This window comes from Rhinatrema bivittatum, chromosome 15 (assembly GCF_901001135.1).
Source record: "Rhinatrema bivittatum chromosome 15, aRhiBiv1.1, whole genome shotgun sequence".
Taxonomy (NCBI): Eukaryota; Metazoa; Chordata; class Amphibia; order Gymnophiona; family Rhinatrematidae; genus Rhinatrema; species Rhinatrema bivittatum.
The window spans coordinates 20,797,864-20,822,959 of record NC_042629.1 but is presented as its reverse complement, the minus strand read 5'-3'; the positions used below and the strand labels follow the sequence as shown (position 1 = coordinate 20,822,959).

Here is a 25,096-nt window from a genome sequence, read left to right as displayed (position 1 = left end):
GAAGAGAGTGGAGGGTAGGGGAAGGGTGAGGGGAGGTAGAGAGATGGGGAGGTTAGAATGGGAGATAGAGGAGGGAAGGACAGGTGAGAAGAGAGGGCAGGAGACAATGGGGAGGACAGGTGAAAGGGGAGGAAAGAGGGGAAGGGAGGATAGTGGATGGGAGGTGAGAGGAGGGGGTTGAGAGGGATAGTGAAGGGGAAGGAAAAAAAAGGTGGGGGTAGAGAAGAGGGGAGAGGCAGGAAGGACAGGGAAGTGGAAGGAGGGGAGAAAAATAGGGGAGAGTGGGAGGAGGAAAGAAGAGAGGGGAGGGAGGATGAGGAGAGTAGGGAGAGTGGGAAGGGAGGAGCGAGAAGGGGAGAAAATAGGAGAGGAGAGAGGAAGAGTGGAGGAAAGTAGATCAGGAACAAGAAGGTGGAGGGGAGAAAAAGGGATAGGACAGGGAGGGCAGGTGAGGAAGATAGGGGAGGTGAGAGGATGTGAGGAGAAGTAAGGATGAAGAGAGGAGGGAGAGGGGATGGGGAGAGAGGGGAGGAATAGCTAGGAGGAAGGAAGGGGCAGAAGAAGGGGGACAGAGGGGGAAGAGCAGTGGTGAAGATAGGGAACAGGAGGGTGGAAGAGAGAATAGGGGAGAGTAATAGGAGGAGGAGAAAAGAGGATAGTGGGTGAAGGGGAGAGAGGAGGGGAGGCAAGGGGAGTTTAGGAGAGGGGAAGAGCAGGAAGGGGATAAGAGATGGAGAGGAAGAGAAGAGGTGAGAAGGGAGGGGGAACAGAAGGAGAAGGGATAGAAGAGGAGATAAAGGGGAGGAAACGATAGGGAAGAGAGACAAGGGAAGGAAAAGGGAGGGGTGGGAGGGGAGGATAGGCTAAGGAGAGGGGAGAGTGGGGAGGAGAGGAGCACAGAAAAGTGGAGGGTAGGAGAGGAGGAGGGGTTAGAAGAGAGGATAGGGAGGAGGGCAAGGAAGAGACTGGAGGGGAGGTGAATGAAGATTGGGGAGGGGAGAAGAGGATTGTAGGAGGAAGAGGGCAGTGTAAAAGATGAGTGGAGGAGAGAAGAGAATAGTGGGTGGAGGGGAGAGGTTAGGAGAGGAGAGATATTTATAAGGAAGGCGATTCATAATTATTTTTTAAATAAAAAGATAGGGGAGGTTAGAGGAGGGCAGAAGAAGGTAGGGGAGGGGGGAGAGATGGAAAGGGAGGGGGAATGTAATGATAGAAAAAGTAAGGATAGGATTGGGGGGAGAGAGGAGGGATGAGAGGGGAGTAGTTAGGGAAGGGGAAAGAGGAGAAGGGATAGAGGGTAGAGGGGGGTAGCCAGTGGAAGGGGAAGTGAGCAAGTTATAAAATAGCCTGGCCACATGCACATGTATGCCAAATTTTAAGTGAGTGCATGCATGTGCACGCAAATCTCACTTCTACTGTGTAAGTCATGCAATTTTAAAAGGAGCCTGTGCCGACGCCATCCCATTTCACCAATTCATCCCCAGTTTGCCTAGTTAAGAGATCCTCCAACCCCCCATTATTTGATAGCTTTCACTCCCCCTATTTAGTCCCAACCCTTAAAACCCCACAGATCTGCCTATTTTTCAACTTACACATCATTCATAGCAAAAGTAAATTACGCAGCAGGGTTCCTTAGTGCGTGCCGACTCTCATAAACATTTACGCACACATCTCAGGTTCATGCCCCAAAATGCCCATGCTCTGCCCCGCCCCTTTTTGAAAACCTTTGAGATGTGCGTTCTTCTAGAGATACACAGGTATCTAGGAGTTTTTTAAATCTGATCGGTGTGCGTGAGTCCAACATATTAAGTGCATCCCCTAATTAATGCATGCGTCAGGCTTTTAAAATTTACCTTTTAGACTGCAAGTCCCACAGAGGTAGGCTCCTACCAACTACATCTGAATTTGTAACTTACCTGGAGCTCAGATTTGTAAAGGCAAGCAATTAAATCTAAACATCAACTTGCCTATTCCTTAACTTTGCCTGTATTCAAAAATCTTTTGAAGTTAGCAAGTAGCACATTTAAGATTAATCGGAGAAAATTATTTTCCCTCAATGCACAATTAAGCTCTGGAATTTGTTGCCAGAGGATGTGGTTAATGTAGTTTGTGTAGCTGGGTTTAAAAAAGGAGGAGAAGTCCATTAACTGCTATTAATCAAGTTTACTTAGGGAATGGCCTCTGCTATTACTGGCATCAGTAGCATGGGATCTCCTTAGTGTTTGGGTACTTGCCAGGTTCTTGTGGTGTCGTTTGGCCTCTGTTGGAAACAGGATGCTGGGCTTGATGGACCCTTTGGTCGGACCCAGCATGGCAATTTCTTATGTTCTTTTAATCCCGCTCTTCTTCGGTTCATGTTAGACTGGTTGTGCTGATGAGCATCATTTCACTCAGATTCACAATGGTGAATGAAGCCAGTAGAAGAACCTTTCAAAAATCTTAATATATCCTTAAATATCTATTTTAAAACTAAGCGTGCACAGTTTGTTTTATCAGCCAATCAAATTATCTTAAAACATTTTTGTTTTGCTTTAACATTTGCTAGTAATTCAAATATTTATTTTAAGTTAGATAGCAATGCTTTTTATGGTATATTATTGAGATCCAGATAGTCTTTCAAAAATCAGTATTTTGGCATACTAGCAATCAACAAAGTAAACATTAAAATGATGTTCCCCCTTAAAGCATTGATTGTTTTGAATAATAATAATCAGTAATAGCTCTAGTGTCATGTTTGCTCATTTTACAAGTTGCTGTAACATTCTTTGTGTAGCACAGAGTAATTGTTTATATATCTTCTGATAACTAAGAGGCCCATATTTAGACAGTTTGTCTGGCTAAGTCTCAACCACAGTTTTTGAAATTGCTATCATTTTATTTATTTATTTATAGATGTATTTATCATCTATCTACAATTCTAGGTGAATTACAATAAACATACATAGTCAAATAAGCAACAATGGTAAAATAAAAACAGCAAAATTAAAATAAAAGGACATATAAACTTATCTAATAGATCCAATTAATCATGAGTGGTATGTAAATGTTACAACTGATAAAAGCCTGTGTAAATAAATAGGCCTTTAGCATCTCTATAAAATCAATTAAGACTTTTTCTTTTTTTGATAATGCATTCCACAATTTTTGTTCCTGAATAAAAAAAAAAAGACAATCCGTGGTCTCTTCTAGACAAGCACATTTAAAAGAAGGAACATCTAGGTTCAACAGGGATCCTGACCGGAGTGTTCTGTTTGGGCAATACATCTTAAGAGCAGTATTCATACTATGAGGTGCAATGCCTTTCACTCCATTGTGTACTATCATTAAAACTCTAAATTTAATCTGCCAGGCTACAGGAAGCCAATGATGTTTTAATACATAAGAAGTAATGTGAAAATAAGATGGAATCTGCTCTGTTATTCTCATGGCAGAATATTGTGCATATTGTAAAGCTCGAATGGCATTTTTTGGAATACCCAAATAAAGAGCACTACAATAATCGGTGGACAAGGCTATTGAGTGAATTACCATTTTTAAGTCAGAAACATCCAAAAAAGGTCAAATTCTTATAAGTATCCATAGTTTAAAGTATGAGGTTTGTAGTACCTTTTTTTTTTTATCTGAGGACAAAGTGATAGTTGGTATGCATTATAAAACCCACATTTTCACTTTATCACTAATAGTAATTGATGTCCCATCAACATCTAAGTTCCTTGGAAAATCCTATGGGGTAGATTTTAATAAAGTACGCCCGCACGAAGAGTACGCCGTATTTTAATAGATACGCGCGTAGCCTTTAAAATCTGGGGTCAGAGCGCGCAAGACTGTGCAAAATTGGCAGCCTGCGCGCGCCGAGCCGCGCAGGCTGCCTCCCTTCCCTTCCACACCCCCCCCCCCGCACCTTCCCCTCCCTTACGCACCCCCCAGCTCTATCTAAACCACCCCACCTTTGTTTGAAGAGTTACGCTTGCCCCAGCTGCACGATTCCCCGGCCTGGGAGCAGTTTTGGAGGCCTCGGCCACGCTCCCGAAACGCCCCTGGGCCGGAACCATGCCCGCGGCCCCGCCCCCGAATGACACGCTGCCGCAACACGCCCCCCCACCCGACATGTGTTCCCCCCCCCCCCCCAGGAAAGCCCTGGGACTTACGCGCGTCCTGGGGCTTGCGCTCGCTGCCGAGCCTATTCAACATAGGCTCGGCGCATGCAGGGGGAACTTGGGGCAGGTTTTCGGGGGGGTACGCGTGTATCTTACACACGTACCCCTTTGAAAATCTGCCCCTATGTGCGATATCTTGCAAGGTACAACATTTCTGTTTTTGGCATATTCAAGACAAATTTGCTCTTTGCCAACCACTGATTCAAATACTTTAAGCAAACAGAAATTTTCTACAGGGCTTCGTCTTTGATCCCACTCATGGGTAGAAAAAACTGTATGTCGTCAGCAAAAATTCGATACCCAGCCTCCAAATCAGCAAGGGCATGACCAATAGGGACTAAATAGATATTAAATAAAATTGCCAATAGAGAGGATCCTCGAGGAACACCCGTTTTCAATTTCAAGGCGCTAGAGATTTTACCTGAAAATACTACCCTAACTGCGATCTTCTATCATGTTAACTGACTGACTTATCCGGCTGTTTTCTGGATAAAAACTTTGATGGATAAGTTGCGGCCATTCTGGGGTGGCTGATTTATCCAGATAACTTTGATATTTAGAGTTATCTCGATAAATTATCTGGAAGATCTTCAGGGACATAGTAGAGAAATCCCAGTTCCAATCTAACAGTCCCTGTGCTGCCTTGGAGGAGAAAGGTCACCTGGAAGGAGAGCGTCACTTTGGTGAGGCAGGAGGCAATCCTGTAGCTAAGACATGCGCTCAATGATGTAGTATCCTGTCATATCAAGGATATGTCTCCAGGGGCAGGTGCCCAGGAGGGAAGGTTTAGGATGGCAGTTTTAGCTGGTGACTTGATTATTAAGAAGGTAGATAGTTGGGTGGCTGGTGAATCGCTTGGTAAATTGCCTGCCTGGTATGAAAGTGGTGAACCTCACATATCGCATAGATAGGATTTTAGATAGTACTGGGGAGGAGCCCAGCTATCTTGGTATATGTAGTTACCAATGACATAGGAACATGCAGAAGGGAGGTTCTGAAAGCCAAATGTAGGTTTTTAGGTAGAAAGTTGAATTCTAGAACCTCCAGGGTAGCATTCTCAGAAATGCTCCCTGTTCCATGTGCTGGTCACCAGAGACAGGCAGAGCTCCAGAGTCTCAATGTGTGGATAAGAAGAGGGTTTTAGGTTTGTTAGGACCTGGGCATCATTTTGGGAAAGAGGTGGCCTTTTCCAAAAGGATGGGCTCCACTGTAACCAGAGTGGACTCAGGCTGCTGGCACTAACCTTTAAAAAGGAGATAGAGCAGCTTTTAAACTAGATAATGGAGGGAAAACCCACAGTTGCTCAAATGCACATGGTTTGGAATGATGTATCTATGAAGGACACTAAGGGCCAGATTTAAAAAACTACGTGCGGGTGTCAATTTGTGCGTGCTACCCGGCGCACACAAATCTTCATCCGATTTTATAACATGTGCGTGCAGCCGCACGCATGTTATAAAATCCAGGGTTGGCACGCGCAAGTGGGTGCACAATTGTGCAACTTGCACGCGCAGAGCTGCGCAGTCTTCCTCCGTTTCCTCCAAGGCCGCTCCGAAATCGGAGCGGCCTCGGAGGGAACTTTCTTTCCACCCCCCCCCCACCTTCCCCTACCTAACCCGCCCCCCAGCCCTACCTAAACCCCCCCTTACCTTTAACTTTTAAGTTGTGCCTGCCTCCGGACAGGTGTAGTTTGCACGCGCCGGCGACGGCCGGCCCACGATCCCAGGCACAGTGGCAAATGGCCCCACCCCACCCCACCCCCTTTTTGAAGCCCCAGGACATACATGCATCCCGGGGCTTGCGCGCCTCACCGAGCCTCTGCAAAATAGGCTCGGCGCGCGCAGGAGCTGGTTTTCGGGGTTACGAGCGTAACCCTTTGAAAATCCGCCCCTAAGAGAACAGGGAATTTAGGGCATCCCAGTAGCGAGGTTGCAATAAATGCTAAAGTGGGCCAGGTGCCTTTAAGTAAAGAGCAGAAATATTTCAAATTACCCCTGTTAACAAGTAGGTTGTTAATACAAACAGAAAACATACTTTAAAATGTCTGTGTACAAATACTAGAAGTCTAAAAAATAAAATGGGCGAGTTAGAGTATATAGCACTGGATGAAGAGATTGATATAACCGGCATCTCAGAGACTTGGTGGAAGGAGGATAACCAATGGGACACTGTGATACCAGGGTACAAATTATATTGAAATGATAGGAAGGATCAAATTGGTGGAGAGGTGGCAGTATATATTAAAAATGGCATTGAGTCAAATAGGATAAACATTCTGCAGGATCAAAATGAACTGTTGAATCTTTATGAATAAAAATTCCAGGTTTAAAGGGGAATAAAATAGCAGTGGGGAGTGTATTTGCAGCCACCTGGCCAGAATGAACAGACAGACAATGAAATGCTAAAAGAAATTAAGGAAGCTAACAAAATCAGCAACACAATGGATGATTTCAATTACCCCAGTATTGAATGTCACATCAGGTGACGCTAGAGAGGTAAAGTTCCTAGATGAAATAAATGACTGCTTCATGGAGCAGCTGCTACAAGAACCAACAAGAGGGGAAACTATTTTAGACTTAGTCCTTAATGGAACATAGGATTTGGTGAGAGAGGGTAACAGTGTTGGAGTCACCTGGCAATAGTGATCACAACATTATCAAAGTTTACTTAATAACTGGAGGGAGGACACTAAAAAGTAGAAACTGCAAAAGTTAAAATTTACATCAGGCATGGATCTTTTTTAAAAATACCATCTTGGAAGCCCAGACCAGATGTATTCCACACATTAGAAAAGGTAGAAGCAAGGCTAAATGACTACTGGCATGTTTAAAAGGTGAGGTGAAAGAGGCTATATTAGCTAAAAGAACATCTTTCAGGAAATGGAAAAGGGATCAGAATGAAAAAAAACAGGGAACAGCATAAGCATTGACAAGTTAGATGCAAAGCATTGATAAGGAAGGCTGTGACAGAGTGCCCTAGAGAAACCCTCAGAACACCTTAATATATTGGTGACAGTAGTCTGCACCCAGGACATTCTGGGTGCAGGGTGTTTCCTCTGAGCTTGGATAAAGCGTAGGCTTAGAGGAGAGCTCCTGGGGAGAAGGAGAAGGCAGTTCCTTAAACATAACTGATTTACTGAAGTTCTTTTATTGTTCTACTGCAAGGTAAGCAGTCTTGTATCCTGTTGTATGTGTAAAGAATAAAGTTATGCAAGAGAAAAACTGCAGTCCAGACTGTGATTCTGTCTTCCAGCCAGCCATAGACCACTTGTGCTCTATGATATAGGTGAAGAGAGAATTTTAAAAGAATCTGTGGAGGTAAAAACTCAAAAACTTTTCCAGTTACATTTGAAGTAAAAAGCCTGTGAGGGAGTTAGTTGGACTTTTAGATGATAAAGGGATAACAAGGGCACTTAGGGATGGCAAAGCCATAGTAGAGAGACTACATTAATTCTTTGCTTTGGTATTCACTGAGGAAAATGTAAGAGAGATCCCCATGCCAGAAATGATATTCAAAGGATGATGATGATTCAGAGGAAATAAAAGAAATTTGTGAATCTCGAAGATGTACTAGGGCAAATTGGCCAATTAAAGAGTAGCAAATCATCTGGGCCAGATGGTATACATCCCAGAGTGCTACAAGAAATAAAAAAGAAAATTGTGGATCTGCTATTAGTAATTTGTAAACTATCATTAAAATCATCTATAGTACCTGAAAACTGGAGGGTTGCCAATGTGACACCAATTTTTAAAAAGAAATCAACGGGTGACTCAGGCAAAATGGTAGACTATCATAAAGAACTAAATTGCTGAACATATAGATAAGCATAGTTTAATGGAACAAAGCCAACATGGATTTAATCAAGAGAAGTCTTGCCTCACCAATCTGCTACATTTTTTTGAGGGCATAAATAAGCATGTGGATGAAGGTGAGCCAGTTGATATAGTGTATCTGGGTTTCCAGAAAGCATTTGACAAAGTCCCTCATGACCAACTTCTTAGGAAATTAAAAAATCATGGGATATGGGGCAGTGTCCTTGTTATACTGGAGGGGGACTCTTGGGCCAATGTGGGGTTGGCGCAACCCGTAGGAAGGATCCTACGGGTCCCCACTATCGGCAGGCAGAGTAGGCTGAAAGACGGAGGCCGGCTGGCGCTTTACCAATGCCAGCCCTCATTCCCCGCAGGCTGAGCCTTTGGGTGCCAGGGCCGGCTGGACTTAGGTGGGCCTTCGTATGTTGTCGTCGATGGAAGGATCGAGGTCAGCCCAGAGGCAGCAACAGAGGAGGGAAGAAGTCTGTACTGGATGAGGCAGAGTCCCGAAGACCCGGGCGCCAATAGAACCAAAGTCAGACAGGGGCGCCCGAGCAAGAACAGGCCGAAGCCTAAATAGGCCAAGTCCAGGATGTAGACAAGAGGCGTCGTAGGGAAAGCTGGAGTCACGGCCAGCAGCAATCTGGAAGCAGTGGCAAGCAAGGCTGAGGTCTGGACGAGGAGAGAGTCAAGAATGTAGTCAAGCAATGCAGAGGTCTGGGTCTGGAGAGAGGCAACAGAGTAGTCAAGCGATGCAAAGGTCCGGGTCTGCAGAGGCAACGGCGTGGTCAGGCAAAGCAAAGGTCAAGGTCCGAGGAGGCAATCTGAGGATAAGTTGAGGATCAGGAACACAGGAATGAGGAAACTGGAAACAGGAGTCAACGAAGATCAGGAACCAGGAACAAAGGAGAATCACCAGGAGGCAATGAATACACAACCAGCGTGGAGACCTGTTATAAAGGCAATCCTAGGGAGCGAAGCCCAGGCTTAAGTACCAGAGCTCCACTGACATCATCATCCAGGGCCGCAGCTCAGTTCCTGCCGCGGGCCCTACTTGACACAGTGATGCGCGCGCGCCCCTAGGGAGGGGAGCGGCGCTGAGTGGCAGTGTCTCTCTGCGGGCCACGGAGAGAGGCCTGATGTAGAGCACAATGATCTGTAGCTGAGCCAGAGGCACCAGGGTTGGCCTGAGGATGGAGCCGGAGGCCTACCGCCAGCAGGGACGAGGGACCAGGCACTGGATTCACTTGAGAGAGGTGAGGGGTCCGAGCCGCGGGTCTGCATATGCTGGCATGCGTATCAGTCCTATTGTGGATTGGAAGCTGGTTAAAAGATAGAAAACAGAGAGAGTAGGGCTAAGTCGTGTGCAATGCTAAGATAAGTTTTACTTGCATATATAAAAAAAAGGAAAAATATTGTCATTTGGCTGATGATTAAGCATAAGGCAAAGAAGGTGTTTACTACCAGGAGTACCTATTATGACGGCCACACTATATGGTTAAAAATTTGATTGTGAAGGATTGGTGGTGTGTATGTTGTGAAACATTATTTATGTATTTATTTAGTTAACAGTTTTTATATACCGGTATTCAAATATACATCATATCGGTTTACAAGTAACATAATTTTCATTTATTCGATTATGCTCAGTGGTATGGCTGCTCAATTTCCCATTCATGTTATCTGAATAAGTTTATCCAGATAACATATCCGGACTGCCCACTGCTGAATATGGACCTCTAAATTTACAATATGTTGATAATTGCAAATTGAAGTCTTACTAAACTACAATACTTCTAATGCACCAAAAATGTTTTATTTGATAAGCTTTCAAGATAAGAGAGGTTTCTTCTCCAGATCTGTCAGAACGAATTGTGTTATCTTGAAAGTTCATGTCCTGCAACCTCCTTTTTGTTGGCCATTTAAAAAGGTATCACAAACTACTAAGACTCCAAATTGTTCCAGAAGCAATGTGTTCACACTAGACATGCCTATCACATAAATTTAATTTTTTTAAGAGGGCAATATTCAAAAAGGTTTGTCTGGCTAACTTTTAAATTAGCTGGAAAAACTCTTAGTTTTAAAGTTCACACCCCTTTGACTGGCAGGTAAATTTAGCTGGATAAAAAGACAAGACAGAGCCAGGGGACAGTGTAGAAAAATGGCTGGAATGTATCTGGCTAGCTCAGATATTCAACACTACCTAGATAACTTTACCTAAAGTTATACTGCTAAGTTTATCAGGGCTAATTCCCATTGAATATCCCAAACAAAGTTACCCAGATAGCTTTATTTGGCTATATTTTCACTCACCAATTACTGACTATGAGCTCACGAATTACTGACTATGAGCTCTAAAGTCCACTAAAGCAGATTTTCAGGGTACATTTTCATGAGAGAGGCATAGTCAGTAGATCTAATATAAATAATTGATTGGCATTTTGCATATCTGATGGCTGCCCTGGAGAACTAGAGTTTAGACCATCTTGTTCTTCAGTCATAAGATGAAGAGGCGGGTAGATCAGTTTAGCAGAGATGTGAAATTTTCAGAACCTGCTTTGAATTCAGCCTCTGCCACCCACAACCCCTCTCTTCCCACACACCCTGGCATTATGCGGCCTTCTTGTGACCAAACTTAAATTGCAAGTAGAATTTATTTATTAATCCAAAGTCAAAAGTTGTCATCAAATTGGATATCTGTAGGTCTTTGAGACAGAGACCCTGAAACAAAGTGATTTTGTCTTGTATGGTGCTGTGTACATTAACCTTATGCATCCCTCCTTAAAGTGAGCAGAATAGGAAGAAAAAAACCCTTTTTACTATAAAGAGAGTTTGCTACAGCAGCCTGTAACTGCCAAAACAAATACAGTATTGGACAAGATTTACTGGTTTCAAGGCTTTAGTTTATTTTAACCAAAGAATGGCATCACAAGGAATGTTGTTTGTTATCATTTATTTACAAAGCTTTAATCCTAAATAGCCAAATAATTAAAAACATTATTCTTCTTTCACTACTCTTAGAATCCATGGAAATCCTTTTCGGGTAGCAGGTCCAGTATAATTTAAAAAAAATAAGTCTTCATCTACTCAAGGCTGGATTTAGGAAAAGGTGAGATAGGATCATACGGAGGGCGTGAAATTCTGAAGATTTCTAAACAAATCTGCTCACACCCACCCAATGCCACTGTTTTCTGATCTCCCAAGGGGACCCTTCCCTTCCTCTCTGATTTCCCCTCTCCTGGTCTCCTGCCTATGGGTGCCGTAAGCTTAAATCCAACCCCACGTGCACTAGAACACCAGTTAAAAAGTGCTTGGTGCTTGCATCTTACTGTACGAAGATAATAAGTTAGAAATTGCACAAGATCAGGTATCTTTAGCGATATATTACCTGCTTAAGAGGGTCAACACTTGTATTGATTTTTCAGAGATACATATCGCTGAAGATTTTATGTAACAGGCAGTTAGGCAGATTGCATTTAATAGGCAGAATGTGGTGCATGGATTAAGCTGTGTGCTCTGGAAAATGGGGGAGCTGCTAGTTTTTGTATCTCTCATAAAAATGGTAATGCAACAATTAGCAGGGTCAGATTATAAAGCACAGACTTTACTCTAGCTTAATGGATCTGGAGATACGCATTCATCAGCAAGGATGGATTTAGCATAAAATGACATGTAAATGAATTGATGACTGATTGTAAATTAATTTTAGTGCTGAAGATGTAATAGAGACACAGCAAGATGCCACTTTATCATACTACTTTACTGCTCAGCAACATTCCAACAACTGCTTAATGTTCAATGTGCATTTTCCTTTACCGGCTTGAAAAAAAATTCTGACATTTCTTTGTCATTCAGCAATATAAGACTCCAGAAGGACTAAGATTGCAAACACACATAAATTTGGCTAAGTAGAGTAAATTCATTTTTCATTAAATGTTTAAATATGTATTGATTATACTGGAAGCTATAAAGCATCAAGCCTCTCTAGGATTTGCATTCTCTTTATCAAAGAAGCCCTAGCAAGGGTGACAGAGGATTGATCTCATTTTTTAACATATTAAAAAAAAAAAAAAGAATAAAATTGTAGGCACTCACCCATCATGAATGGATGTTAGCCAGGACAAGACATTTACTATAGACAATGTTTTCAGCTCAGGTACTAGAATTCCTGTCAACACGCCGCTGTTTTGTATATTATTACCATACTGGTAGTACGGCTTTTCAGATAGCCAGTACATGCTACAACATGACAGCACAGGACTGGTTTATGATCCAAGCGGCTATTGGTGAAAAGGGAAACTCGAGGCACAAGACATATCTGCTAATCAAGTTCACAAGCTGGTTACTGTGACTGTATGTTGGCACAATATTCTACAAAAGAGAAACATAACCAGGGCAGACAAATATGAAGGCAAAACAAGGGGAAGCCAATCATCTGCAATAAAGGATACAAGGAATTGCTCAGTATGAATTTCAGTGGCTTGAAGCTAACAGAAAGGTTACTTATGTGGATGTGAAAACTTAGTGCCCTCTCAGTAGTGTGCTAAAATCATTTAGAATAATCATTGGTAAACAGTATGGCTTTGCATTAATAAAATTCCCAAGTCTGAGAGCTGAATATCCCTATCTATTTGGCCTGCATCTATATTTTTTCTTGTGCTGCAACAAAAGTTATTCAGACCTGACTGGAGGATATTTGATTCTTTCTTTGTGCCTATTTTGTATTATCTCTACATTCTGCAGACGTTATCCCTAGGTTTATTTTCCCAGGGTTTTCCCCCATCGTGTGCGCCAATTCTTTAAATTAAAAGCAACAGTTTCAGTCAGTCTCAGGTTATAAAGAATATTTGAGCAAATGTAGTTTTTATTTCTTGTATTTTTATGCATACTGTTAAAGATCAGAGAATCAGTTGGAACTTAGCAGCAGATGAGATGAAAGAACCGAATCTGTTTTATCTTTATCCCTTGAAATAATGTTCCTTTCATTTCTGCTTACCAGTTCCTGCTGTGAATATGGCCTTCTAAATCTGGCTCTGTCTGGTGCTACCTGTCAAAATATTACCTTATAGAAGCCGGTTTCTTTTCATTTTTTTGGAGGCGTCTTGGGGTCTTGTAGTTCAGCACTCTCTTACTGTCGTCCCGGCCTCCTCACAGCTGCGTCCCCTGTCTGGATCAGGCACAGTCTCTTTGGAAACTTCTTTTCTGCTCTCTGCAAACAGGCTCGAACTCTGTCATGCTTTTATTTCTGCTTCACTCGACCTCTGTCTATCATACTCCCAAGACCTCTGCAGTTTCTGTAACTCTACCTTTGCAGGTTGAATTTATGATGTAAGTCTGTTGATTTGCACAACAAATAACTTAGTTAAAGAGTCATACTAGCAAAACATAAACAGCATTACAAAAACTCTGGTTCCATAGACCAGAATCTCTTAAATCCCCTTTTATTACCTTTAGCATTTTCAAAAATATCACGCATGTTAACTTCAAGTTAAAAAAACAAAACAGACGTTGCAGTCCATTTTCTCGGCTCCCCAAATTTCCCTGATTGCATTAAATGGTGCACTACAAGCCAGTCAAGTGATAAAATCTTCTTTAACAAGAAACCTTAGAAGTCAAGTTTACACTCACCAACACGTTTACACTTTTGCTGTGTTTTCATTCTCCCCTCTGCTTTTTATGTAAGACAATGCAGTTTTTCCCATAGCTGTATACTTTTTATCGAGGTAGTCTTGCATTTGCACAATCACCTGACTGCAGGTCAACAGGAAAGGGTGACTAGCCTTCTGATTATTATTATTCTGCAATTCTTGTTGCCAAGCATTAAGGGAGTTTTTCAATGTATAGTGAATGAACTCCAACAGGAGATGGGAAAACTTGGGACTGGCTGTCCTCTTCCATGTGACCTGGAACCAGGTGATCACCCTATTTTGATGTCTTGGAAATATAAACTTCATAACTGTCTGAGACTTTGATACACAACCCATTATGCTATAAATGAATACCACTCACTAGCCCACCCTGCCTTTATTTTTAGGTTCAATGGTAAACGGATGGGGTTCTGCATCTGATGAGGACCGTAACTTTTCTAGTCATAGGTCTAGTGTAGGTAGCTCCTCTGATGAGTCGATGTTTGCCAATGCCAGTTTTGCCCAAGCGCTGGTTGCAGCAGCAGATAAAGCTGGTTTTAGGCTGGATGGGACGAGCCTGACAAGAACAGGTTTGTAGATTCAAAGTTGGTGGGTTGTGGGGGAGTTTTTTTTTTGGCATGATGGGGATGTGTGTCTTCCTAAGCCTGAGCTTGCCGCCACCTTCTTGGTGAACTTGAATTTTGCCGCTGCGTTTGTTTAACATGCATGGCATATGGTGGATGGTCACTTGCACTGTGATCAGAAGTACATACTCTAGGTAAAGGGTAACACACCATAGCTTTTAATCAGCAGCTTCCGTCTTGTCGTCTTGTGCCATCTTGCTTCACTCCTGCCAAGCAGGCATTAATTCCACACCTGCAGCTGTGCATTTCATTTCTATCACAACAAAATGCTTTCTATGCTTGTTGTCTGGTGATTTATCCACAAAATGTTTACAGAATCAGTTAGGTTTTGCTTATGGAAAATATATTCTTACCATCTTTCCTGTGACTCTGTGGTGCATTGCTGCTGTAAATTACCTTTTTTGGGTAAGGATGTGCAATACAAGCATGGGGTGCCTACTCTAATAACACACACACTCTTTGCTTTAACCAACTTATTAACTCTGTGGCTTTGAAGGTCTCATTCACTGATTGTTTTGTTTTAAGGTTAGAGAATATACATCCATGAATTCACAAATCCAATTCTGTAAAAAATGACAGCATATAGAATGAATATATTCATTAAAAAAAAAAGCATTTTCTTTACATATTTTCTCATTTCCTGTCACCCTCAAGATATTCCTAGTGGGTAACTGGGATACCCCAGTGTCCAAGGGATGGAAGGAAAGCTCTGTCCGTCTGAAGTCTTCTGATGTTTGCAGCTGACTCCAGGCTATAGAAAGCAGCCTGGTTTTGTCTCATTTTGGGTATGGATTTTGCATCCTGCCTTGCTTGGGGCAAGTCCATGCATGCAGTGAAACAAAACCCAGGACCAACACAGCTTGTCCATACAACCCTGTCATTTGATAACGCTAGTTCAGTGCTCCCAAAACCTATCCTGGTGACCCCTCAACCAGTCAGGTTTTCAGCGTATCCACAATGAATGTGTGTGAAATAAATCTACATATACTGCATCTCCCATGTATGCAGATTTGATTCATTCATATTCATTATGAATATCCTGTAAACCTGTCAGTGTGGTCACCAGACAATTTTGATAATCCTAACATCCACAATAACCCATAAATAAAGTGTAGGTTCATCAAAAACCATATGCATACATTTTCAAACCTAACTTTCATACCAGTACATGTAAACGAATGTGAAATCCATGAGTATTATACCTTCAATAGTTATGCTAAAACAATCCATAAGGAAAGCCAGGATTGAAATATGTTTTACCTCCATTTCATCAGAACCACAAATATTCCATATAAGAAAACAAACAATTGAGCCAAAGGCAAGAAAATCAAACAAATGACTACCAGTGCCACTTAAAGGTTATTCAGCATGACATCACCTTTATAAACAAATGCATATAATATCAAATGGAAGGAGTGAGACTGAGCAATAACTGCAGGGAGCCAGAGGAACCTAACACACAAATAGGGGAATACACTATAGCACACTAACCATCTCCCACTTGCAGAAGACAAGCAAGTAGATTTATCTCTTCAGTAGTGAGGGCGTTCTAACATTTTTTAATTTAATTTCCCTGTAGGCAAAGGATACTCCTCTTCCCAGAGACTCCGACCCAGCAGTCCTTTTTCTACTGATAGTAACACCAGTTCAGCCCTAACTCAGAGCCAAAGGCCCAGGCCTACGAAAAAACAGAAGGACCTGCCTCTGGTACCCCATCGCAGAGAGGGCTTAACAGAGGGTAAGATTTCTCATGTCAGGCACCCTAAGGCCAACTTTGTGCGGGAATCTTTTGACTTAAGAAAAAATTATAGATATATATATAATATTCAAATTGCTGCTTCTGAAAAGTGCCAAATGGACAGCACAAGAAAACGAAGTGCTGTCACGTGTGGGCAGTCGCAGTGAAGGAGTTCCCTCACATCTTCCTCAGCCCCGCTCTGGAGAACCACATCTGGAAGTGTGCGGGGAAAACGGGTCTTCTATGCCAGAGCAGGGCCTTCAGCTACCTGTGAGACTGCCAAGACACTGCCATGTTGTGATAACATTTTGTAAGGGCTGTTGATACTGACCACTGGGAACTGCACTGAAACTAGTCTATTATCGGCTGACAGCACATTACTAAAATCCCCACAGACAGCCTTTGGGCAACTTTATTCATTTACATGATGATGCCCAAGGTGTTCCTTTGGATTCTCTTGGGATTCTGCAGCATTTTCTGTAATATAATTTGCTTTTCTGAACTGCTTATGTTCAATCACAGATAGCCACAACTTTACTATTTCCTTAAAATCCAAATGATAATCATTTTAACTTTATGCCAGAGTCTACAAGAAAAAGCTCATTACCCCCACACACTCCCTTTCTCCAAACAAAGAAAGAAAGCAAAGCATGCTGTGGACAATATTATTGAGCCTATATAAACCAGTGCATAAATGCACTACATCATTCATCAGTATGTGCCAGTGTGTCATATTGCATTAGCACTGGAGTTCCTCTCTGTTTCCAGAAGTCTTCTGCTAATGTAAGTTATCACTTTAAGCAGCTGTTTGGATAGTTTTATCTTATTTGTTTGGCACAAAATAAAAGCTCACTTAAAGCGTTATTTAAGATCATATATCAATCCTTAGAATTTTTTTTTTAAAGACCTACCACCTCCACCTGATCCCCCACCAGGTCAAGGTCTGAGGCAGCAAGTCAGCCCTGGCCAACGTGGTGGGAGCACGGGAGGCTCTGCAGAGAAGAAAGCAAGCTCCCTTGAGAGGCATGCGCCCAACATGGACGAAGCCAAGACTTCACTGGAACGCCATACCAGGACATCGCTGGAACGGCAGCGGCAAACCCAGGAATGGCTAGGTTCTACGGAACGTCAAGAAGATTTCAGGAAACTTCAACATAAACAAGTTTTTGGATCAGGTTTGTACCTCCATTGTAGCCAAAAGATACATCTATTGAGGAGTGATTGGCGTGTGTTATTTCATCTTTGCTTTCCCTTGTTTTATACACCGCTATGCATTCTAGAATTGGTTTTCTTGTCTTAGTAACATAGTAATGACAAAAAGACCAAATAGTCCATCCAGTCTGCCCAGCAAGCTTCTTATGGTAGTATCTGCTGCACCATGCAGGTTACCTCCATGTTACTATTAAGGTTAGTAACTGCCACTTCATGAAACTTACCCCCATCACTCGTTTCTTCATTTCCATCCTCTAGCCTTCAGGGATCCACAGTGTTTATCCCATGCCTCTTTGAAATCTTTCACAGTTTTCGTCTTTACCACCTCCTCTGAGAGGGCATTCCAGACATCCACCACCCTCACCATGAAGAGATATTTCCTGAAGTTGGTTATGAGTTGTCCCTGCTGGAGTTTCATTTCATGATCTCTAGTTCTACTGATTTCTTTCCAGTTCTGATTTGTCATTTCAAAATGAAAGCACATTCCCTATATTTCTGATCTCCTAGCATTAAATTTGTTACGTGCAGCATTGTTAATTAAGATATTAGAGTTGCTTTACCTAAATTGCACAATTTGCATTTCTGTGTCATTCATTCTTTACAGAAGAGGCTCTAATGCCATACAGCAAGCCCAATTTCCCATCTCCGGGTGGCCACAGTTCTTCGGGAACAGCTTCATCAAAAGGATCAACTGGACCCAGGAAAGGGGAAGTCCTGCGAGGTCACCATCGCAATGCTAGTGATTTTATGGATGTAGGATATATGGGAACAAACAGTCAAGGACCGTGTACAGGTGAATTATGTAAGTGCATTTTTTTGTTCATGATCATTATTGCCTGTGATTCTCTTATAAATCCTGATCCTAACTCCCTTAATCTGCCAGATTTTATGCTTTTGAACAAGGTTCTGTATAGAATAGTATTACATTGTTAATAGGTGTAGGGAGATCTCTATGGCCTGAATGAGATTTGAGAGACCTACAACCTTTATTCTCCTTCCCTGCGATACCAGCAAAGACGACGACTACTACTTAACATTTCTATAGTGCTACACAACATATGCAGCGCTGTAAAAACACACAAAAAGACAGTCCCTTTTCAATAGAGCTTACAATCTAATAAAACAAACATACAGAAGGCTTGGGGTATTTCATAAAGCAAGATAATGGTTAAAAAAGAAAGAAAGAAAAGAAAAGGAAGTTAGTCAATGAGGCTAAAAGCAGACAATCAGGCCTAAGATTTAAATGCCTTCAAAAAGGTGGATCTTTAGATAGGATTTAAACACAGCGAGAGAGGAAGCGTCATGCATCAGTTCATTATAGACACATTAAAGAGACTCATTAAACACAGCCTACAGCAGAGGTCACCAGATCTCAATGGTTGTAAGCCAGTCTGGTTTTCAGCATTTCCAGAATGCATACGCATGAGATATAGTTGCCTACAGTGGAGGCAATGCATGCACATATAATCATGTGTATTCATTGTGCAAATCTTGGCAAGACTGGTTTGTGGCCCTCAAGAACCAGATTTGGGGGCCCTTAGTCTACACTATGCTGCTGTGAAATGTCTCTGTAAAGTAATTAGAGCTCACTCTTTCAACAAATTATCATGTCTTTGATCAATTGATCGTACATTCAAGACCATCTATATTCCTTATTACCCTAGAACTCTGCACTGAAGTGTTTGTACTTTCTTTCAGCCAGACATACAGGGCGATACAGAAAAAACGTGCTGGAGAGCTGGCGAGCGCTCGCTCTCCCGGTGCGCTCACAGGCCACTTTCCTGGGTGCGTGATTCAGGAGGGTGGCCTATGCAAATTAGGGCCCGCGGTTAAAGGAGGCACTAGGGACACTAGCGCGTCCCTAGCACCTCCTTTTTGACAGGAGTGGCAGCTGTCAGCGGTTTTGACAGCTGATGCTCAATTTTGCAGGTGTCTGTTTTCAAACCCGCTGACAGCCACGGGTTCGGAAAACGGATGCTGGCATAATTGAGCGCCCATCTCTGACCCGCGGGCTGATTTTTATTTTTATTTTTACTTTTTTATTTTTTTTTTTTTTACTTTTGAGGCCTCCAACTTAATATCGCTATGATATTAAGTCGGAGGCTGTACAGAAAAGCAGTTTTTTCTGCTTTCCTGTACTCTTCCCTGACGCCGGCAGGCATTAATTTCTGAAAGTAAAATGTGCGGCTTGGCTGCACATTTTACTTTCTGTATCACGAGGGGAATAACTAATAGGGCCATCAACATGCATTTGCATATTGAGGGTGCTATTAGTTTCCGGGGGGGGGGGGGGGTGTTGGACGCGCATTTTCGACGCACTATTGCCCCCTTACTGACGAAAACGCGTGTCGAAACCTGGGCTAACAGTGTGCTCCACCAGAGCGCACTGTACTGTATCGGCCTGATAGACAGCAACAAGCTTCTTACAATGAAATGTTTCTGTGTAACACCCTTCTCCTTCCTGTGGTCTCACTACAAAACAGGGTACTGGCTAGTGTCTAATCCTCAGCAGGGGGAAAGAATCACTACTAAGCCATTTGGGGTTCATGCATTTGGACTCAGTCTCTGCATTCAGTATGGTGTTCCAACAGAAATCTTTACTGTATCCTTTGAGCTAGTGTCCCATCACAGGACCCCAAAGACCACACCTCAATTATGGGCTTAAGCTGTTTCTCATCTCATCCTGACCTTACACCTCTCTGATGTCCAAGATTACTTCCTGGGCCCTGATCGTTGTCTGTAGTTAATTAAGGATTTTATCGTCTGGTATGCGGCATCAATAATCATACTGGAAACTGAATGTGGTTTCCAAATAAACTTTTACTGACTGATAAAAAGATAGTTATTCTTTGTATTTACAATCCATTTACAGCTTCAGGTCTTCGAATACATTTGTGATTTTAAGCTTCTATTACTCATGTCAACTTGTTTCCTTATCTCTAATCCATTCCAATTAGATTTTGATTTTCCTCCCACAGTCAGGATAATACAATTTAGATATTCTAGTTTACAGTTCCAGGTCTCAGACATTATTCTTGTGCCTCTTTACTTCCTTGGTGATGGTACCTCATCACTCCTTTCTTCAACATCCCAATGATATAGATGTGTTTATTGCTGGATGGGTGCCATAGATCTTCAGTTTGCTTTTCCCCAGAAATGAATGCACATTCATTCTTACACAGGACTGACAATAGCGCACAGGTTCTATCTGGATGAGAGACACCACTCCCTTTAAATGGTACACTTTGAGTCCCTTAGAAAGGAATAACTACAAAGAGAGAGAGAGAGAGGAAGGGTAGAAGAAGTTTCTTCTCTAAAACCAAAATGATTCCTAAAAGGCATCTTAAAATTAAGCAAAGGCACCCTTTCTACTTTTCTATACCCAGGCCTCATTTGTTAGAGGCACAAGGGTCCTATCCTAAGAAAGCCAAAGAAAACAGAAGCCAGCATAAAGACATGCTGCCCCTATGTAAAGAGTCCTCACCCTAACATGGTGGCATGGATTTATATACCATATAGTCTCCCACAGAGGGAAGCTAAAACCCCAAAATACTACTACTACTCGTATTCCCCCTGTGCCCATGGAACATTCCTCTTAGTAGTAACCCATGTTGTGCTCTACATTACTCTAACAAAATGTCTTCTGCAGAAATGGTTTGGTAGACAATATATTTTCTTGGTGAAGAATCAGTACTTACAAACATCCACAATTCAAATAGACCAGATCCCTTTGCTTCTGTATAACATAATTTCTGACTGGAGAGGCTCTGGAACACCCCCTAGTTCCTGAAATCCTGTGTAGCTGCACTGCTCCTCAATAGAACATCTCGTCTCCTCTTTCTTTATTAAAATTTCTTTATTAAAATCGCTCCCTGTGACAAGGTAAGGGCAAAGGCGATAGACTGCCAATATGGCACCGATCACCTTTGCCCTTACCTTGTCACAGGGAGCGACCGTCGCTCCCTGTGACAAGGTAAGGGCAAAGGCGATCGGCGCCATTTTGAAACCTCCAGCACCGGCACCGGCACGATTGAAGGGATGGCTCCTGGACCCCCCGCTAGACCACCAGGTACATCTAAAAGGTTTTTGGGGGGGGGGTCGGGAGGGTGGGAGAAGCAAAGGGGTAATTTGAAAAGGGTCGGGGGGGGGGTTTTTTTTCAGGCCATCGGCGCCTTTTTATCAGTGGTAGCCAAAATGGCGCCGATGGCCCGAGAGCGGGAGATTGCGCCAGGGACCCCCCCCCCCCCCCCCACTGGACCACCAGGTAATTTAACATTTTGGGGGGGTTCGGGAGGGTGGGGGAGTGTAAGGAATTTGTTTTAAAAGGTCGGGGTGGGTTTAGAGGTTGTGTTGGTGTGCCGCTTTTCCCACCCTCCCCCAAATAATTCCCGTGCCCTATTTAACGATACAATATAAATGCTCCTGACGATAAATCGTGGGCATTTGTATTGTATCGTGTATAACGGCTTAGAACGATTTTAAAATTATCGGACGATAATTTTAATCGTTCAAAAACGATTCACATCCCTAACAAGTACCAGGAGCATTTGAGGAGGGGGCACTGCTCCCCCACCCCAAGCTACACCTATGTTTTAGACTTGCATTCCCTTCTCTACCATCTTGAACAGGGAAGAGAACTTACAGACCCCCCGCCTTTGGGTCTGTAGCTGCTCCTTACACACATCAACTCCTATGCTTTCCATGTGCCCACCTTGATTCTCACTGAACACTCAGGGTGTCTATATACTCTTAAAGGCACAATCCATTTGCAAGCACACTGAAAGGGTCAGCTCTTAAAATTAATCTTATCACTTACTTCTTACTAACAAAAATGGCCTTGTAAATAGGGACACATATTCTACTGAGAAATTTAAGCGGTTCTTCCATCTGTAAGAGCATTTTGCCTGTAGTCCTGCTTTAGATATTGTGAGCACCATTTTACAGTCACTAGCAGACCCAACCAGCAGGACCCTGAATAGGTAATAGAATACAGAACTTTAGCTATTTTAACTGGTCCTCAAATATCCTGGCTTGTAACAAAATACTGGAAAGAATGGCCTTTTGCCATCTAAGTTAGTTTAAGATTGTACAATATGAGCATAGAAATTGATGGATTTTATGGGCTTGATACATCAAAAATCCTCTCTCTCCAACCTCCCATTAGCAGTGACAATTTGTGTGCAGGCTTCCATGATTCAATTTTCCATCTGTACAGTTCTGGCACATAGCTTCCCCCCCATACAAGGTGTGTAATAATGGGGAGGAAAGAGGAGGGGGCCATCCCTTTTACAGAAGCCTTGAATAGCAAAAGGCCTCTTTTAAAGAGTTAATAGTTTTCACTGTCGATTTGCTATATGTCTGCAATAATTTTTTATTTTGTTTTTACAGAAAAGTTTATGCAGGTACCACCTTGTTTGTGGTCATATTTAGTCCACAAACAAGGTGCTATGTAGTCAGAAGTCTTAAATGACTTATTTTATTTATTTATTCATATATTACGCCCAATGTGGTACAATTATTCTTGACAATAGCAAGACTTAGAGTTGTATTGCATAGCGACAGGTCCATTTCACCTCTAAGTCAGTTGCAAGAACTTTATATGCAGGTAGTAACACTATCATAATTGTAATAATGAAAAAGTCCTGCATAACCTTACCCCTAAAGTTTATTGGTCTCAGAGCCACCCCGATGGTTAAGGGGCAGGGCTGTGCTCTGCCATGGAGGAGACCTCAGTTTGAGTCCCATGTCCAGCCTTTGCTTCTTGAGACAGAGGATATGTTTCCAGAAGCCTTTGGAGAGAAGGATGGTGAGGGAATCTAAGCCGTGATATGTCTTCACTACCTACTCCCTGTCTGAGCATACTTGTCCCAGGTTCCAGAAGAAACCACAATCCATACCTTAATCAGAAGACTTGTTGCTGTGATGACTGGGCTACACAGGAAGGTCTTACAAATGATGAAACTTCTCAGGAAGGCTTATGGTACTGAAGGCCTAGTAGAGGTCACTACCAATTGTCTGGAAGCTGAAAGGAAAAAGTAAAACAAAGTTTCTGATCCCCACAGAATTTGAGAAGAATTTGGCTTTTCTATGACCAGACAGCTAAACAGTATTAAGGAAATTATAAAAATAATTGAATAGAATAGCTTTTGGTAGACCAAGAAGCTCTCTCCTTCCAACTTTATGCTGCTGTATACAGAAGATGACCCTTTGTCCCTGAGCAGCTTTTTCTATTACAACGGTTTACAGTAATCCAGAGTGTTTCTTTCTTGGCTGCTATTAATTTAGCATTTCCCTTTTTCACTAAAATACAAACAGCAGCAGATGTGATCTTATGAAAGACACTAATGCTGAAAATGTATTCCCTTTCAGTAGCTGGAAGGCAAGGCCTGGGCCTCCTAGGGCTGCAGGAACAATGCTCCTTGAGTACTGTTTTGTCTTCAGTTAGCTTGGTAACTGCAATATATTAATCTTCAGTTTTGCTTCATGGTAACACACTGTTTCTTTTTTTTCTTTGTGTGTGTATATAGAGTAGCTGGAAGATCCAGTGCAGGCTGCTCCGAAGGACCACGAGTACTTAACTCATGAAAGTGATGACACGATAAATGGTGCAATGAACTTTTTTCCTTATTTATGTACTTACGAAAAGAACTGTAAATGCAATGTAAAGACACACAACCACGCATATCCCACAGATGTTTAAATGTGCATTCTTCTCGCAAATACACCATCCACCTTAACTATTTCTTGCCAGGAGTATACTAAAGAGAACGAGAAAATGAATTGTCCCTTCTGTATATACATTTCTTTTGTTGCATTGCTATGCAAGCTCTATCATCTTTTTAGCTATGTTCATTTTATTGTCTGTTCTTATTGTACTATATGTGAATTAATAGGCTGTGGTGCCATATAATAATTTTTTTGGGTTTAACTCTGTAACTTATGTTTAAAGTTTGCACTGCAATTTTATTTGGTGATAAGCACAAAACACAGTCTACGCCTCTTGACATGAAGAAGACAAAGGACTGTTACCTGCAGAGAGTTTATGTACTGTAAGCTATGCTTGTTTTGTTAGATCCATCCAGGTGGTTTTTCTTTGGAGATTAGAACTAGCCACATGTCGTACTGACGGCAGCAAGATTGTCTGGGACTGGATCAAGTCTATGAATGTGACGCAGTCCATATGCTTTTGCTATATGGAAGGGGGAAGAGGAAACAAGAGTGTGAAAAGATATTTGCGACTATCCAAATAACGACAATGCTTTTAGCGCTGTTAATAATGAGGTTCTAAATTAACTGGTTTCTCTTTTTATTATTTATCAACCCCAATGTAATTGAATTACAGAAAAATAAAAAGATGTTTCACTAAAGCTCTGGTTTTTCATAGAATGATGTAGAACTTTGTAAATTTACTTTAGTTCTACAAAAGGAATAATGCAGCACAATAACGAACTGCAGTATCAGGATTAGTTGATCCTTATTAAGCAAACAGAAAAAAAAAATCTAAGTAACTATACAGCAACTTGCAAAAGTGTTTGACTACCTAAAAAGTCAGGGTATTTGTGTGAGTTACAAATGATACTTACACAGATTGTTCTAGACCAGAATGTTTATTGCAAACCAGTATGTCCGTAAAGTAAATTTTCAGTCACAATTCATAATTTCTCTGCATTTTTCTGTGAAATAAAATTAAAAAACTGAAAAATGCTGTTTGCATATGTATTCAAGCCCTCCAGACAAGTACTTGGTAGAACCACCTTTTGCTGCAATAACAGCTTTTTTTTTTCTTTTAATTTTATTTTTATTCAACTTTTAAAATATTATAACTTTTACATTATAAATTTGAATACAGGTATTTAAGGCAATTACATAAGAGAGTAATAATTCACTTCCCTATATGTATTTACCT

The 25,096-nt window shown here is 41.9% G+C and overlaps 1 protein-coding gene and 1 long non-coding RNA gene across 15 annotated transcripts in view; one reads left to right on the top strand and one right to left on the bottom strand.

Moving 5' to 3' along the window:
* ROBO2 (roundabout guidance receptor 2) overlaps nucleotides 1-24,223 on the top strand; it is a 1,949,228-nt gene extending 1,925,005 nt beyond the window's left edge. For 8 of the 14 annotated variants that reach the window (XM_029577965.1, XM_029577977.1, XM_029577969.1 and 5 more), the window contains 5 exons: nucleotides 14,004-14,186; nucleotides 15,820-15,978; nucleotides 16,884-17,153; nucleotides 17,795-17,992; nucleotides 23,723-24,223. In XM_029577965.1, the coding sequence (XP_029433825.1) occupies nucleotides 14,004-14,186; nucleotides 15,820-15,978; nucleotides 16,884-17,153; nucleotides 17,795-17,992; nucleotides 23,723-23,775 (863 nt within the window). In that variant the 3' untranslated portion in view covers nucleotides 23,776-24,223. Of the gene's footprint in view, nucleotides 1-14,003; nucleotides 14,187-15,819; nucleotides 15,979-16,883; nucleotides 17,154-17,794; nucleotides 17,993-23,717 lie in introns of all 14 variants that reach the window. The other 6 variants (XM_029577976.1, XM_029577972.1, XM_029577975.1 and 3 more) reach the window with 3 other exon arrangements.
* On the bottom strand, nucleotides 8,466-24,353 carry LOC115076466. Its single transcript, XR_003852772.1, has 4 exons — nucleotides 24,220-24,353; nucleotides 23,088-23,212; nucleotides 13,032-13,303; nucleotides 8,466-9,291 (listed from the first exon to the last, which is right to left on the bottom strand). It is a non-coding gene; the product is annotated as an uncharacterized LOC115076466 (long non-coding RNA).
* Nucleotides 24,354-25,096: the final 743 nt, after the last annotated feature.